At 38.1% G+C, this 18,120-nt stretch overlaps 1 protein-coding gene across 1 annotated transcript; it reads left to right on the top strand.

The window, feature by feature from the left end:
• Positions 1 to 1,037: 1,037 nt before the first annotated feature.
• On the top strand, positions 1,038 to 17,979 carry LOC140050441 (uncharacterized). Its single transcript, XM_072095625.1, has 12 exons — positions 1,038 to 1,160; positions 1,703 to 1,882; positions 2,326 to 2,454; positions 2,779 to 2,884; positions 3,119 to 3,230; positions 3,492 to 3,569; positions 3,841 to 3,953; positions 4,101 to 4,180; positions 4,460 to 4,550; positions 5,015 to 5,089; positions 15,097 to 15,236; positions 15,549 to 17,979. The coding sequence occupies exons 2-12, from the start codon at positions 1,715 to 1,717 to the stop codon at positions 15,684 to 15,686; spliced, it is 1,230 nt and encodes a 409-aa protein (XP_071951726.1). The 5' UTR covers positions 1,038 to 1,160; positions 1,703 to 1,714; the 3' UTR covers positions 15,687 to 17,979.
• The last annotated feature ends 141 nt before the right edge of the window (positions 17,980 to 18,120 follow it).

The following is an 18,120-nucleotide window of genomic DNA, read 5'->3' as shown; positions in this document are numbered from 1 at the left end:
CTGGACTACAGTTGCATACAAGTTGAACAATTATTAAAAAAACAAAGTTTTAAAATTATAGCAGTAGTGCTTTGCATCCAAGTGGGAACTAAATCTTATTTTCCATTTAAAAAGCAATATTCGAACCATGGGTTTATGAATATTTATTCATCCATGTTTAAACACGCATTCCCGAGTTCTAATTGGTTGTGCATTTTCTTCACGTCGCACAAACTTTAGATGGAAATTATATCAATACACGCAACGTACATGGGTATTTAGTCTACGCTTTTAATTCGCCTTATTGAAAGAAGTCAGTGAAAGTAAGTTACCTCTTTCTTGTTTTATACAAATATTTCTATCGCTAATTATATTGTTTGAACCATTGAAAAGAATACATCAAAAAATAAAAAATCTGTTTCTCTTTAATAAATGTATATATTCCCTCTACTAAAGTAACTATTCGTAAAATAGCATTAAAGATGCTACCAGATTACAAACTTTTTTTAAATAATAATCATAACAGTACTAATAAATTAGTATGGTATTTTAATAATATATTATAGTAATAACTTTTTCACTCAGGCTTATCTGCACATTATGCTAAAGGCCTAACAAATGCCAGAAAATTATATAAGAAAAGTAGTTAGATATTTTATGTGATACTTCTGTCAAGAAGTTGACATTAAAGTGCATGGTTTTTTTTTCAAAAAGTTTTTCTCCTCTCTATTATATAAGTCATAGATTCTATATAGTTTCTATAAATAATTTAGTGTGCATACTAAGACCATGGAGGTAATACCTCCATGCTAAGACTTGGAATCAGTCTCGGAAAGAATACTAAAAACCTCTTTTAAATTCAAATAATTAAATTTATATTAAATAAAAACATAAAATTAATACTTCAAAATGTTATCAAAATAAACATTTATTTGTTAGTGGTGAAAAACAAGTTTAAAATTGTATTGGTAATGATACTAAAAAATCGACCGCCTATATCACATCCATCACGTGCGTATAACATCACGTCCGACGATATCTTCGCGCGTGTTGATTGGAGGATATTTTGTAGGTGAAAACTCGAGCGTAAAAAGAGGAACTTTAGAATGTCGTCGAAAAGTCGGGCCTAGCAGAATTGATTTGTAAAAATTTGATTTAAATGTTGATTTGAAATTATTTTAGTGAGTTATATGCTTTTCCATGTTTTGTTTTGGGATTTTGTTGTATGAAACATTTTTAATATGCTTGCATTGGCCAGGCCTGACTTTTTTAGCTAGTAGCCTAGCTAGCTAGAGAGGCCCAGCTAGCTAGGCCTTCGTCCTTACTCTGTCTCCGTAGTGTCTGTGTGCGTTTGTTGTACGTAATGTACGTGTGGTGTATGGAATACCCAGTGCCGTGTGTGTGCAGCTGTCCTGTGTGTAGAGTTTACTTTGGCCTTGCTTGGGGCCCAGCCAGGCCGTCGGCGTTGTAGGTGCACCGCTTTCACAGCCAGCTAGTTAGGGAAATGGTAAATTGCGGATGCCTAGATTTCTATCGCCACAGTCAACCATGCTGCTTATTAACGTAATTCTTGGGTGCATGGTCGACTGTATCTATAGAAATCAGATGCAACATCAATACTAATAGTCAGTTCCAATAAATATGCCTGCAGTAACACTTAATAATAATAATTAATATCAGGCTTATAAAATATATTATAATTTGATTGATTATTATATTTTAGATCGATGGAAAAATGGGTCGTTTGTGTTGTCTTTGTTTGAACATAAGTGTACATTTTAAAGGCAGTGATTGGGAAGCCACAGACATCAGTCAATTTAATCTCGATCCTGAACATTTGCGCCACCCATTTTTTGAACAAGGTGTTGCGCTGGTGCAGTTGGATCTTGCAGGAATTTCACAGGTTTGTGCAACACTCAATTCTTCAACAAAGACAACAAGATGGACACTTATCCAAACCTGTCATAAAGATCTCAAATTATTTTCTTTAAAAATGTTTTCTGTAGTGGAGTTGTAGCTTGGTGGTTAATGTGCTTGCCTTCCATTTCCAAGGTCCGTGGCTCAATCCTGACTTAGTACCACGGTTGTAACTCTTTCAATTTCGCTCCCTAAGCCTCAAATGAGACTTATAATAAGCACGATAAATTATAAAATAGTTTATCCATCAGAGTAATTGGCGAGTTTGTGCTCACTGTTGAATGCGTATGAAATTTTAAAAAACATTTAGCCGTTGTTTGTTACTATTATGTTTGTGTCCAAAGTTTAATTATCTTTCAAGTTTCTATTAATTTCACAAAACGACTTTCAAATGAATGTTACTAATGAATGTTATGTTTTATTTTGCAGCAACAAGAAAAGTTAGTTCAAGAGTTCAAATTAGGACAGTGGATTGTCAACAAGTGTGAAAACTGTAATCTTGGTGTTTATGCAACAAGTAGTGCTAAAGATATTGTGCTTGTTAGTCTGACATTACTGGTAAGTCCTTTCCATTCATTACAATAATATTAGCAGCAGTGTACAAAACAACAACAATTACTACGGAAATTTGGCTCCAATTATGGACGACAATGGAGTTAATGATGTTATACATTCAAACTATGCAAAATTATGAGTTGGTCTAAAATCATTGAAAAAAACAATAATTATGGACAAATCAACAACCCACACACCATGAAATGCCCTCCCTCTGGAAAATCATTCCGTGTACACTTGGAAACGTTTTTTGTGTTCATTATTCTGTGTTCATTATTTTGTGTTCATTATTTTGTGTTCATTATTTTTGTTCTTTATTATGTGTAGAGTAACAGTACAGTTATTGAAGAACTATATCAGTCTGAAGATTATTCGCCGCAATATCACATCATATTGAGAGAAGATGGAGACAAGGATGGAGCAACCTCCTTATGTAAGTACTCGTACACAGATCCTGAGGGGCCAAATTTAAAAAAAAAGTGGAGTTTGAGAGATGAGGGTTAGTTATTTATTTGGAGTTAACCGGTTTTATATTCTCAAGGTTCAAGGTTTAATTTTTGTCTTTTAAAAACTGCAAAATACAATTGGCATGTTGGTCAAGCCAAAAGAGATAAAGAATTGTTTTAAAAACATGAATAAATTTAATAAACATTTTATATATTTAAAGTATATCCAACAACCAGTCACCATGACATCATGAAAACAACAGTTAATGAGCTTCAGGAAAACCTGACACAATATATAAAGAAAGAGAAACTTCTAACTGAAGATAGAATAAGGTAAGACTAGTGTGACTATAAGTACATGATGCTGAGCTCCGGAGATCAAATGGTTTATCTGTGGCTGTGACATGATTAGTTCCCCTCCCTTTAACAGACACCGCGCTGCAGAGAATATGTACATGGTACAGTACTGTTGGTAATTGTCGCAGCAAGACATAAGATCAAAGGACTGTTACGAGTTGCTACAGTATCTTGTCAAGGTGAGCTCAGTGTTCTGTTAGATTGACAAGTATGTTTATTCTACTCATATTCTTACAGGAAATACACAGAGGAGCAGAATGCAGCTTATGCCGGCATTCAAAAGAGAGCTTATAGAGACAAGAACTTAATGGTCGGGTAAGTATGACTTATTTACAAAACTATAACCAGTTGTGTTTAACTATGAGATCCTACACAGGCATCAGGGCCTGTATATTATGAAAGTCTCCCAAAATAGTCTTTTTTTGAGGTCCAAAAGTTTCCAAATTCTCTTTCATAAGCTTTTTCTTTCTCTTAGCATTAAGGAAAACCAGACATATTTAGCCAGCAGCACAGAGATATCTGTACCATGAGAGAGTTAATTGTATCATTTAACTGTTGTAAACTTTTTAAAATTGTTTTTTTTTAGATTGTTGCTGGAGATAGAAGAAAGAAATCTTGTGAATTCATTATCAGATGCGATGAATGAAGCGAGTATCCCAGCATGCAATTCATCTGCTTCCACTAAGTCAATAATGAGAGGTAATGTTAAAATCATTAGTTAATGATAAATCATCACATGACCTGACACCAGCGACCTGTGACATTTATTATCAGTCTATGACTGTCTTAAGTGAAATTTAAACATGATTATGCTTACAATAATTACTAATATTGTGTTTTTTACAGCAACTTCATCCAAAGTAAAAGTGTCTCAGCTAAGCAAGTCAGCATCTCAGAAAGTACCACAATTACAAACTGTTACAATGGTATGAATTATTGCCTCATTTTATTATGTATGTGGTTTTTAGTAGCGTACTCAGGGAGTTGCAACAACTGTTGGTGTAACCATCTTTCTCCAGGTCGTTCGTTGTTCCTTTTTCAGATTTTTTTTTGTAATTTGTACCATTTGTTTGATAAAAGGATTTTATACACATTGTTAATTACAAACTAGATTAACATTACAATCATAATGCTACAATTTTATACACATTGTTAATTACAAACTAGATTAACATTACAATCATAGTGCTACAATTTTTCCGCAGAATACCAGAAGAAATTATGAAAAAACCAAAAACCGACAGCAGCCAGTTTCAAGGAAGAACAGACAGCAACAACAAGCAACAAAAGATGATAGTAAGTTGCATTATCTTTGTAGTTGTAGTTTATCCATGAAAGCTAGCACCAACGTATTGGTTTCTAATTTATTTTTTCTTTATACTGGGTATCCTCTTCAGTAACAAATAACTGTTCTCTCTCCAGTCCTAGTAAACACCACACACCATGCTATAGTACCATGTGTCTAGGTTAAAGAGTGTTTAGAGTGTTAGGACCAAGGTAAAAATATTTATGTGGAAGGAGTATTATAATATGGTAATGTATAGCATTGTGTTGTACGAGTGGTGTTTAGTCTTCTTTTAATCAAGACCAGGGGAGGTAATGCACCCTTGTCAATGTGTCATTACTTCTCCTTTAAATTGTAAATTTTGTTACACCTGCATCCAATCCCAGTATAGCTTTGTTATGAGCTTGTAAGGGATCAACGCACCAAGTTCCAAGTAGAAACACCAACAGGTATATATTCTCTTGTATTTCTATAGCACTATTTGATTTAGAAGGATTCAGTGAAGATTGTGAACCATTTTTTGAATCTGAAGATGACAGTAGTGTTGATGGTAAGTTTATTTTGAAATATTCTAATCTGGATACCCTATTAAAAACTAAATGGACTATATCTACAGTATTTTAAAGCAGTGGTGTCATTCCACAGCTAAAGTTTAAATGGCCTAAATTTCTCTAAAGAAATAGATCAAATAGGTTATGTCAACGGCTTGCTGCAAGCCAGTTTACAGCCTACCGCTGTACAGTTTGTCAACGGCTTGCTGCAAGCCAGTTTACAGCCTACCGCTGTACAGTTTGTCAACGGCTTGCTGCAAGCCAGTTTACAGCCAACCGCTGTACAGTTTGTCAACGGCTTGCTGCAAGCCAGTTTACAGCCTACCGCTGTACAGTTTGTCAACGGCTTGCTGCAAGCCAGTTTACACCCTACCACTGTACAGTTTGTCAACGGCTTGCTGCAAGCCAGTTTACAGCCAACCACTGTACAGTTTGTCAACGGCTTGCTGCAAGCCAGTTTACAGCCAACCACTGTACAGTTTGTCAACGGCTTGCTGCAAGCCAGTTTACAGCCAACCGCTGTACAGTTTGTCAAGGGCTTTCTGCAAGCCAGTTTACAGCCAACCGCTGTACAGTTTGTCAAGGGCTTGCTGCAAGCCAGTTTACAGCCTACCGCTGTACAGTTTGTCAAGGGCTTTCTGCAAGCCAGTTTACAGCCTACCGCTGTACAGTTTGTCAACGGCTTGCTGCAAGCCAGTTTACAGCCAACCGCTGTACAGTTTGTCAACGGCTTGCTGCAAGCCAGTTTACAGCCAACCGCTGTACAGTTTGTCAACGGCTTGCTGCAAGCCAGTTTACAGCCAACCACTGTACAGTTTGTCAACGGCTTGCTGCAAGCCAGTTTACAGCCAACCACTGTACAGTTTGTCAACGGCTTGCTGCAAGCCAGTTTACAGCCAACCACTGTACAGTTTGTCAAGGGCTTGCTGCAAGCCAGTTTACAGCCTACCGCTGTACAGTTTGTCAACGGCTTGCTGCAAGCCAGTTTACAGCCAACCACTGTACAGTTTGTCAAGGGCTTGCTGCAAGCCAGTTCACAGCCAACCGCTGTACAGTTTGTCAACGGCTTGCTGCAAGCCAGTTTACAGCCAACCACTGTACAGTTTGTCAAGGGCTTGCTGCAAGCCAGTTCACAGCCAACCGCTGTACAGTTTGTCAACGGCTTGCTGCAAGCCAGTTTACAGCCTACCGCTGTACAGTTTGTCAACGGCTTGCTGCAAGCCAGTTTACAGCCAACCACTGTACAGTTTGTCAAGGGCTTGCTGCAAGCCAGTTTACAGCCTACCGCTGTACAGTTTGTCAACGGCTTGCTGCAAGCCAGTTTACAGCCAACCGCTGTACAGTTTGTCAACGGCTTGCTGCAAGCCAGTTCACAGCCAACCGCTGTACAGTTTGTCAACGGCTTGCTGCAAGCCAGTTTACAGCCTACCGCTGTACAGTTTGTCAACGGCTTGCTGCAAGCCAGTTTACAGCCTACCACTGTACAGTTTGTCAACGGCTTGCTGCAAGCCAGTTTACAGCCAACCACTGTACAGTTTGTCAAGGGCTTGCTGCAAGCCAGTTTACAGCCAACCACTGTACAGTTTGTCAACGGCTTGCTGCAAGCCAGTTCACAGCCAACCGCTGTACAGTTTGTCAACGGCTTGCTGCAAGCCAGTTTACAGCCAACCACTGTACAGTTTGTCAAGGGCTTGCTGCAAGCCAGTTCACAGCCAACCGCTGTACAGTTTGTCAACGGCTTGCTGCAAGCCAGTTTACAGCCTACCGCTGTACAGTTTGTCAACGGCTTGCTGCAAGCCAGTTTACAGCCAACCACTGTACAGTTTGTCAAGGGCTTAATAATAATAATAATAATAATAAGATTTTTATAGCGCACATACCACTCCAGAGTGCTCAAGGCGCATTTAAAAATAAAAAAGAAATAAATCATACAAATTCCTGGCAAATAAAATGCAATTTCTTTGGAGGGTCCCCATCCGTTGTCATTCTGTCGCGGTCCCGGACCCCTACCTAGGTGACCAAACAAAGGAGCAGGATACACATTTGCCTTGCCACAGACGACCGGGTGCTCAGAGACAACAACCAAGACAGAGGCACCCCAAAGAGAATGCTGGCCAGGAAAAGGTATACAAAACAATTCTAAGTCTAAACAACTTTAAGAAAACTCATGATTTCCATATGCCTTAATGAATAAATGTGTTTTTAATAATTTTTTAAAAGTATCAACAGTTTTGCAAAATCTTATAGAGCTCGGTAGAGCATTCCACAGACGAGGAGCAGTAACAGAGAATGCTCTGTCACCCCATGAGTGGTGAGACTTAGGCTGATGTAGAAGCAGCGAGTCACTAGAGCGCAGATTACGTCCGGGAACATACAGCCTAAGCATGTCAGAAATATATTCAGGAGCCATGCCATTTATAGACTTAAAAACAAAGAGTAATATTTTAAAAACAATGCGGTACCTAACAGGGAGCCAATGCAATATTTCCAAAGTATTTGATATGTGTCCATATCTTGGTAATTTTTTAACAACTCGTGCCGCTGTATTTTGAATCAGTTGGAGCCTGTGGAGTTGTTTTTGTGGTAGCCCGTATAGCAAAGAGTTTCCCATATCTAGTCGTGAAGTGACAAAAGCATGAACAAGTTGTTTAGCTGCTGTCTCATTTATAAACTTACGAATCCTTCGAATGTTTCGCAAGTGAAAAGACGACGCAGAAATAGTTTTTGAGATATGAGAAATCATAGTCATACCCACATCCATTTCAACCCCAAGATTTCTAACCTGCATAGCCGGGTCAATTTGGGTTTCACCAATGTGAATAAAGCTTGGTGGCAGTTTTTCCAACTGCTGTTTTGATCCAAAGAGAACAAATTCTGTTTTTTCATCATTTAATTTAAGAAAGTTGTTTTTCATCCAGACACGCAATTCATAGATACAATGTTGGAGCAATTCCAAAGAAATGTCACTGTGTTTCATAGTAGGTTTAAAAGAAATATAAATCTGAGTATCATCAGCATAAACATGATAGCACAGATCATATTTACTTATGATATCCCGTATCGGGTGTAAATAAATAGTAAACCATTGCGGCCCAAGAACAGATCCTTGTGGTACCGAAAAGTTTAGAAAAGAAGCTTTTGAAATAGCATCACCAATACATACGTGTTGAGGTCGTTTTTCCAAATATGACCGACACCAATCAAGTGCATTTCCTTCAATACCAATATAAGTACTGAGTCTATTTAGCAACACAGAATGATCAACCGTATCAAATGCTGCACTTAAATCTAATAATACTAGAGCAGTTAGCTTTCCATCATCCATCCCACGTAGGATGTCATTATTTACACGAAGTAATGCCGTTTCAGTACTGTGATGCGCTTTGTAGGCAGATTGATACGGATCAAGTAGGCCATGTTTTTGTACATGCGACAAAATCCGTTTAGAAACAACCTTCTCAATTATTTTTCCTAAAAAACTAAGATTCGAGATAGGTCTGTAGTTTTTCAGAATCTCGGGATCTAGACCTGTTTTTTTCAATGTGGGTCGAACATGGGTGACTTTTAGAGACTCTGGGAAAGAACCACTTTCAAGAGACTTATTAACAATATGTGTGATTAATGGAATAAATGCAGAAGTACATTTCTTAATCAGTGAAGTTGGTACCGGGTCAAGTGCACATGATTTAGAAGGAGAATTTTTGACAATTTTTAAAATTTCCTCATCACTTGCAGGTTCGAACTGAGAAAACCGTATAGACCTAGTTAAACCATAAGATATATTACATTTATCAGAAGCAGTTATAACTTCGCCAGTATTTTCATTTTCTAGTGAATCACGAATTGATTTAATTTTATTTACAAAAAACACAGAAAATCTTTCAGCAAGAGCTTCATCGGAGACAGACGAAGGAAGGACCGATGACTTGGAGTGATGTAAAAGTTTATTTACTATATTGAAAAGTTTCTTTTGATCACCTGTGCAGTCACTAACCAGACTAGAGTAATACCGCGTCTTGGCCTTTTCAATCAGTCCATTTACAACGCATCTTTGAACACAGTATTCCTGTCTATCCTTAGGAAGCTTTGATTTCATCCATTTACGTTCAAGTTGACGACGTACTTTCCTTTCAGATCGAATTTCATCGGTATACCACGGTTTAGCTTCCTTTTGCCTAATTGTTTTGTTCTGAACTGGCGCATGTAAATCAAGTACAGCTCTGAGATCAGAATAGCTTTCTACACTGTCTTCAAGAATTACACTTACATCAGTTATATTAGACACACAGGCTTTAATGTCATTTGTGAATTTATCAATATCAATTTGTTTTAGGTTGCGACTTTTTCTTACAGTTTTGTGTGTTGTGGGCCGTTTAAGATCAAACTTGCAAAATATGGCAAAATGATCCGACAGGCCAGGGTGTATCTTTACATCCGAGAGAAGTAGATCATCTCTAGTGATGATAAGGTCGAGGCAGTGCCCACTACAGTGTGTGGGTTCATTTATATGCTGCTGGAGACCAAACGATCTAAGCAGTGTTTTAAATCTATCCGCTGCCACATTTTTTTTATTATCCATATGGATATTAAAGTCTCCGCAGAAAACAATTTCAGACGAAAAGAGAATAAAGTCAAACAACATTTTTTCAAAATCATTTAGGAACTCTGTAACAGACAAGGTTGGTGGTCGATATATGTTAACTAAACGAAGAGATTTCGAGTTAGACGTAATATGCACATGTATAGCCTCAAATGATGCATATGTATGTACATCCGTTTTCAAGTTAACAACTAAGCTTGACTTAGACAGAATTCCAACACCACCCCCAGTTTTGTCCACCCTAGGGACATGCACAAAGCGATATCCTAGTGGAGTTAAATCTCCAATCACAAGATCATCATCTGGTCTTAACCAGGTTTCAGACACCGCCACTACATCTAGATTATAGCTAACAACTAAGTCCACAAATTCATCACACTTGTTACGCAGTGAACGTGCATTTAGAACGCCAAAATTAAGATGTTCTTTTTCTATAGACCTATGCTTTCCTGTGGATTTAGTACTCGTCTCACCATTTCCAGATACTTGCTCCACTCCTTTTCTTGAGGCTTTGCGTTGCGTGGATCGAGCATTAAGTACACATAATTTTAATTTAGAAAAATGAGTACTTATGGCGCTGTGTCCTTTTGCAGTCGGCGGACTGTGTCCAGGTACTGACTCCACTCTTGGTGTATTTGGTCTCTGTGGGGTTTTATTTGTAGAAATTGATGATTCTCCAATGGACGATTTGCTTCCGTTTGTCGTTGATACATATTCGCACGATGAAAAATCGACGACTGTGGCTTGTGTATGTCAGGCACAGGTACAGACAAAGATTCGTCGCACGAATTTCCATTGATGTGGTCTATAACATTTTTGGCAAATGACCCAACTCCAATTTGGTTTAGGTGAGTTCCATCCGAAGACAGGTGTTTTGACATGATACAACTATTGTCAATAAAGCCCCAATTTCGCTGTCTAGCAACTGCTCGTATCTTGTCATTGGCATCGTTTATACGCTTAGATTCTGTAAGAGATTCATGTTTTCGATGAATTATCGAGGAGATTGTTACTCTTCTCGGTTGTAAAGATTCTCCGAGAGATGATATTTTTACTGCAATAGTGGCTGGGTCATCTGAGGAGTTATTAGTTCCCGCGTGTAGAATAATTCTATCCACATTATGTTCTGTTGACAGTACTGCTGCCTTGTGTGCAATGTCATCAATTTTCGCGCCTCTCATTGTCTGACAGATTACGTTCAGATTTGTTGACCTGCTAAGTCGTTTTGGTTTAAACTGTTTTATCATCGAATCTCCAATAATCAAGATTTTTTTATCTAAAGCTGTATCAGAGTGTATCTGTTTGTGTTTGTTTCTATATTGGCTTAGTTGATCCTGGTATGCAGCAGACGCAGATGATTTTGATTTGGTCAGTTTTGAAGGAGTAGAAGATGGCTGCCTGTTGGTAAGCTCCTCAAACAGATTATCAATCAATTGTTCAGTTTGTGTAATAGAATCGTTTGTGTTAGAAGAAACTTTCCTTGTTTGCGTTGTCGTAGAACTTGTGTGACTTTCCATTATTTGTTTTCTCGTCCTACGTTGTAGTTCAAAATCTGAGGTGTCGATGGCAATTTGCGTTCTTTTTAGTTCATATATTTCGTCTTTAGCTATGGATAAGCTACGCTCCGTTTCTGTAACTTGTTGACGTAATGTCTTTATTTGTTCTTCCTTGTTCATTGTCCGTTTTTCCCATAACCTCCAAGACTCAAAGTCAAGTTTCAGATTTTTGTTTTCCTTCTCCAATTTTTTCATTCTTTCATTAGATTTGTCGATATCAGCTCTAATTTTAGAAATGTCATCATTTTTTTTGGGACAGTGTATTTTTAGATGCCTTTGTTTCAGAGACTCAACCTCAGATTTTAGTGATTTGTTTTCTGTTCTGAGATTTTCATTTTCTGTTCTTACAATTTGTAGCTTAAGCTCATAGTTTTCTTCCATATAGTTGACAATAATATTGTTAAACCTTTTATCAAAGGTTCCAGGATGTTGCTCATTTATTGAAGGGAATTCATCGCAGATTCTCAATAAGGTTGGCGGAGAACAAGCAGTTTGTGAGTTTGGCTTAGAATCCATTTTTGTTAGTGTTGGGGGAGAATCAGATATGTCGATCCTCTCCATTTCTTTTTCCATATGTATACCATTTGTATTAGCTTGGCATTTGTATATCTTCTTTTTTTCGTTTTTCTTTTTCTGTTTCTTATCAGCCATCGCCTAGTCGTATCAAAAAGCTATTGTAAACCGAGAGTCGATCAAGCGTGAAGACCAAAAACAAAAGAAAACAAAAGATCTTGACAGTCCTTTCAGTGTTGCGTAATAGCTTGCACTGGGCGGCGATTCCTTTGATCTGACAAAAGGCGCTAAAAATACGTATCAATCTTCTCAGTAAAATCAGTCTAAATTTGTAAAAACAGCTAACAGAGATATTAATTAAACTTTGATATTTCTTGTAACTAAGGTCGAGATCTTCACGATCGTTGATAAGTTGATTCTTTACAAAAAAGTTTAATGTCAAATATTAAAGTAGACGGAAATTATAGAATGGTCGATTTAATTTATTTGAGTAACCTACTATACGATCGTTTTTCGTGGGGGACCAACGTAACGGCTTAGCGTTACAATACACTGACTGGAGCCTACCTGATGATCAATTTGAAAAACCAAGTTTCAACACAGATTTCAACTCCGATGCAGGTTTATTTAAGTTCAGCAGTTTTCGTATGTCTTCAGTGCTATCTATATTAAAAATCCGTTGATTAAGAACTGAGATTTTTCGATGTTTTTAGAGCAGCAGTATTAGAAAATTTTAAAAACCAACCGTTGTTTCACGCCCTCAATCAATCTTGCTTGCTGCAAGCCAGTTCACAGCCAACCGCTGTACAGTTTGTCAACGGCTTGCTGCAAGCCAGTTTACAGCCTACCGCTGTACAGTTTGTCAACGGCTTGCTGCAAGCCAGTTTACAGCCAACCGCTGTACAGTTTGTCAACGGCTTGCTGCAAGCCAGTTTACAGCCAACCGCTGTACAGTTTGTCAAGGGCTTGCTGCAAGCCAGTTCACAGCCAACCGCTGTACAGTTTGTCAACGGCTTGCTGCAAGCCAGTTTACAGCCTACCGCTGTACAGTTTGTCAACGGCTTGCTGCAAGCCAGTTCACAGCCAACCGCTGTACAGTTTGTCAACGGCTTGCTGCAAGCCAGTTCACAGCCAACCACTGTACAGTTTGTCAAGGGCTTGCTGCAAGCCAGTTTACAGCCTACCGCTGTACAGTTTGTCAACGGCTTGCTGCAAGCCAGTTTACAGCCAACCGCTGTACAGTTTGTCAACGGCTTGCTGCAAGCCAGTTTACAGCCAACCACTGTACAGTTTGTCAAGGGCTTGCTGCAAGCCAGTTCACAGCCAACCGCTGTACAGTTTGTCAACGGCTTGCTGCAAGCCAGTTTACAGCCTACCGCTGTACAGTTTGTCAACGGCTTGCTGCAAGCCAGTTTACAGCCAACCGCTGTACAGTTTGTCAACGGCTTGCTGCAAGCCAGTTTACAGCCAACCGCTGTACAGTTTGTCAAGGGCTTGCTGCAAGCCAGTTTACACCCTACCACTGTACAGTTTGTCAACGGCTTGCTGCAAGCCAGTTTACAGCCAACCACTGTACAGTTTGTCAAGGGCTTGCTGCAAGCCAGTTTACAGCCTACCGCTGTACAGTTTGTCAACGGCTTGCTGCAAGCCAGTTTACAGCCAACCGCTGTACAGTTTGTCAACGGCTTGCTGCAAGCCAGTTTACAGCCTACCGCTGTACAGTTTGTCAACGGCTTGCTGCAAGCCAGTTTACAGCCAACCGCTGTACAGTTTGTCAACGGCTTGCTGCAAGCCAGTTTACAGCCAACCGCTGTACAGTTTGTCAAGGGCTTGCTGCAAGCCAGTTTACACCCTACCACTGTACAGTTTGTCAACGGCTTGCTGCAAGCCAGTTTACAGCCAACCACTGTACAGTTTGTCAAGGGCTTGCTGCAAGCCAGTTTACAGCCTACCGCTGTACAGTTTGTCAACGGCTTGCTGCAAGCCAGTTTACAGCCAACCGCTGTACAGTTTGTCAACGGCTTGCTGCAAGCCAGTTTACAGCCAACCACTGTACAGTTTGTCAAGGGCTTGCTGCAAGCCAGTTTACAGCCTACCGCTGTACAGTTTGTCAACGGCTTGCTGCAAGCCAGTTTACAGCCTACCGCTGTACAGTTTGTCAACGGCTTGCTGCAAGCCAGTTTACAGCCTACCGCTGTACAGTTTGTCAACGGCTTGCTGCAAGCCAGTTTACAGCCTACCGCTGTACAGTTTGTCAACTGCTTGCTGCAAGCCAGTTTACAGCCTACCGCTGTACAGTTTGTCAACGGCTTGCTGCAAGCCAGTTTACAGCCTACCGCTGTACAGTTTGTCAACGGCTTGCTGCAAGCCAGTTTACAGCCAACCACTGTACAGTTTGTCAACGGCTTGCTGCAAGCCAGTTTACAGCCTACCGCTGTACAGTTTGTCAACGGCTTGCTGCAAGCCAGTTTACAGCCAACCGCTGTACAGTTTGTCAACGGCTTGCTGCAAGCCAGTTTACAGCCAACCACTGTACAGTTTGTCAACGGCTTGCTGCAAGCCAGTTTACACCCAACCACTGTACAGTTTGTCAACGGCTTGCTGCAAGCCAGTTTACAGCCAACCACTGTACAGTTTGTCAAGGGCTTGCTGCAAGCCAGTTTACACCCAACCACTGTACAGTTTGTCAACGGCTTGCTGCAAGCCAGTTTACAGCCAACCACTGTACAGTTTGTCAACTGCTTGCTGCAAGCCAGTTTACACCCAACCGCTGTACAGTTTGTCAACGGCTTGCTGCAAGCCAGTTTACAGCCTACCGCTGTACAGTTTGTCAACGGCTTGCTGCAAGCCAGTTTACAGCCTACCGCTGTACAGTTTGTCAACGGCTTGCTGCAAGCCAGTTTACAGCCAACCGCTGTACAGTTTGTCAACGGCTTGCTGCAAGCCAGTTTACAGCCAACCACTGTACAGTTTGTCAACGGCTTGCTGCAAGCCAGTTTACAGCCAACCGCTGTACAGTTTGTCAACGGCTTGCTGCAAGCCAGTTTACAGCCTACCGCTGTACAGTTTGGGGGAGAGAAGCAAACATAAGTGTCTTGCCTAAAAGCACAAGCAATGTGACCAGCATTGGACCGAGCATTAGACCTGAACTCCCGATCTGGAAATCAAACTTTAAACAAACTATTTGACATCAGTCCCATTTTTTCACAGCAAAAACAGACCCATTACGAGTAAATATAATTGGTCCCAATATTTCGAAATCACCAGCCACAAAACTACAAAGTCTCACGCTCTCTTTGTACTGTCATAGTTGTAAACCTTTTTTCTTCTATTACAGATAACTCACTGCTAGATGAGGTAATGGACCACCATCCTATTGTTAACAGACATGAGCATCAGTATGCAACTTCTGTACCCATTACGATGCCTACATGGGGAAAAGATAATAAACATCCATTTGATGAGTTCGATGACAAGGTAGTAACACTAAACTTAAGCTCTTTTTACACTATCACACTTTTTTTGTCAAACTAGTTTGGTAGTGTAGGACAATCTCATTCAAAGGACACTCCTATTAATTGGAAACTTTCCTGTGAAAAGAATGAGGGGCAATAAATGACACACAGCCAACCTCTACCTATTTCTTACAATACTTCATATGTAACAGTTAATAATACTGAGCACACAAACACACACTATATTAATGTAGTATTATGTTTTACTATGAATTGAATCTTGAATAAAGTTTTCTTATTATATGAATTTTTGTCTTGTAATTTCTTTTGGTAGGTGCCCATGCCTGGTCCTGATAGAATCATTGCCAGCATGCAAGCAATGGCTGCCAGTGTTAAGGATGGTACAGAAATGTTTGGTGATCTACCAAGACCCAGGTTAAACATTGCAGATACCAAGAACAGGCCTCGTTAGACATGTTGTACCTATCAATGACTGTTATCTTTACTACAATCATTCAACTCCCTCAAAACCAGACACCCATCTTGTCCCTGATGTGCAGAGTGAAATTTAAAGGAGCAAGAATATTCATTCATCTATCCTTTCATGAATATTCATATATCCTATCATGAATATTCATGAAAGGATAGATAAATATTCATATACTGTATCCGTTCATGAATCATGAATATTCATACAGTATATCCTTTCATGAATATTCATCTGATGTATCTTTTCATGAATCATGAATATTCATATATCCTTTCATGAATTTTCATCTATACTTTCATGAATTTTCATCTATCCTTTCATGAATGAATGAATAACTCAGGATTTGAAGCTTACAAAATATCAGACGAGTAAGAACATGTACTGTAGCTTGTGACCAGTGTTCACACATTTTTCAGTTTAAACTTTATTTCACATCTTAGTATTCAGTTTTGCATATTTCTGGTTTTGAGCAAGTTGATTGAAACATTTGTTTTGTTACTTAAGCTAACAAGGAGTTACTTTTAAAGCCTAATTATACATGGTGCTAGATTGACACATTCAGCTTGTTTATTTAGTAGTATTTAAGTATAATGTTTTTTGTTTGCATTACAATTGTAAATAATATATTTTATTGTTGATTTACCATTTTTTTTAGCATGTTTTAAGTTGAACTTAATCAGAGTAGAACAAGGAGGTTTGTTAGATTATTTAAAAAAAAATATATTGATAATCGTACTTTAGTTTTGATAGTATACTCAGAAAGTAAGTGATTAGATTGTGATGTAACTGATTTGATTTAACCATGTCTTTGAATTAAGTGAATAAAGTAAGTACATTTATTAGTAATTAGAAACATTTCCTTATGAATTTATTTATTTTCACTTAAAATGTTGACTAAGATATTGTTTTGTTGCAACCTATTTTATTCTCCATATTTCCCTCTAACTAGATTATAATAAACATTTCGTTTATTTTATTTGCTCAATACAAAAGTTTAAGGCTTTAAATGATAGTGACCCTTAAAAAAATAAGGGAGACCATTTTGGTAACCACAACCCAACTTGAAAGAAATTTTATTTTAGCAGGAGAGTGGTGGAGATGACATCAAGAGACTCCCTCCATTATTGGGAGAATTGTGAGGTGTGCCTAAATTTTGAAATCTTTAAAAAAAAAATGTAATTACAGTGATAGTTGAGTCACTACCATCAGCTGTACATTTTTCTTTTTTTCCTTTTTGTTCTTTCATGGATTTAATTGAATATAATGTGTATAAGCTTTTCATTGCTGTGAACTGCTTTGGGCCCTACAGTAGTTTACTTCACAAGAATAGGCCAACCAAGTATACTAGCCTCTTGGTGTGTAATAGTATGTTTACAAGAAGCCAACTGAAATCATTAATCACTTTGTAGTTTCGTACATTTTTGATTATAATATTGTTTTTGTTCCTGTTTTCGCAAGTGAATACATTTGATAATATATCGTGTTGGTTGCAGCTATGCTGTTGATTAGTTCTCTAGTATTATAATATATTTATATTATCATAATATGTTGCAAGTGGCGTAACATAGAGGCCCAAAGACCAGAGGCCGGTTTAGGAACCCTAAGTAGCCCTCCAGCGCTGGATGACTTAGGCATTTTTAGCCTTTTTCGACATATTTTAATGCCTGGTTTTCGGTGGCCCCTGTGTTTAGCCAGTGATTGCTCATAGCCGTTACGCCACTGCAAGTATATATGCTACATTAAATAATTACCTTGTTTCCAAGTGAAGGCATGTTTGTGCATAATGCAACAAAATGCTTTATTGTGCTGTAGCCATTGTTAAAAAGAATCAGTTGTTATGGTAACTACTACAACATTATATAATCAATGTATTTATGTTGAAATTATGTAACTATACCTAAATTGATAAAAATATGTTTTTGTGTTGCAATGTATAAAATAAAATCACTGTTGTCTTCTTGAATGTTACTATGGTAATGCAGCATTAATATGCTAATTAATATAACTGTAATATGATTATTTAAGCTTAAAAATGAAGTGTGTTATATTTTCCATTCATATTTTATTTATATATTTGTTAACACAATATAATATTGTTGATTCCTTTTAGATAATTATTTATTGCTCAGTAATTGGCAATTAGTAAATACTGTATTATTATTTTATCTTTATTTGTTACAGTAAATGATCTTGATTCTATTTATAGTTATAATTGCTTTTATTATTTTGAATTTTGTTATTTAGATTTAATAATTTAAATATCACATTATAATAGTGTAGTCAGAAGAATAATAAATTTTATATTTCGAATTATTATTTTCAAAGATTAGCTTTCAAGAAATGTGACCCATAAATGACCTTTTGTCATGGGTAATAATGTGATTAATTAAAAAAAAACATGGTTTATTAAAATATG

The sequence above is a fragment of the Antedon mediterranea genome, chromosome 5 (assembly GCF_964355755.1).
Source record: "Antedon mediterranea chromosome 5, ecAntMedi1.1, whole genome shotgun sequence".
Classification (NCBI taxonomy): Eukaryota; Metazoa; Echinodermata; class Crinoidea; order Comatulida; family Antedonidae; genus Antedon; species Antedon mediterranea.
The sequence above is the reverse complement of the archived record's forward strand: the minus strand, read 5'-3'. Positions and strand labels throughout refer to the sequence as shown.

Excerpts from the sequence above, each read along its gene's own strand:
- LOC140050441 (XM_072095625.1), top strand. The coding sequence starts at position 1,715 with ATGGGTCGTTTGTGTTGTCTTTGTTTGAACATAAGTGTACATTTTAAA. Across the intron at positions 2,885-3,118 it reads GGATGGAGCAACCTCCTTAT|TATATCCAACAACCAGTCAC; the intron begins GTAAGTACTCGT and ends ATATATTTAAAG. Across the intron at positions 15,237-15,548 it reads TTGATGAGTTCGATGACAAG|GTGCCCATGCCTGGTCCTGA; the intron begins GTAGTAACACTA and ends TTCTTTTGGTAG.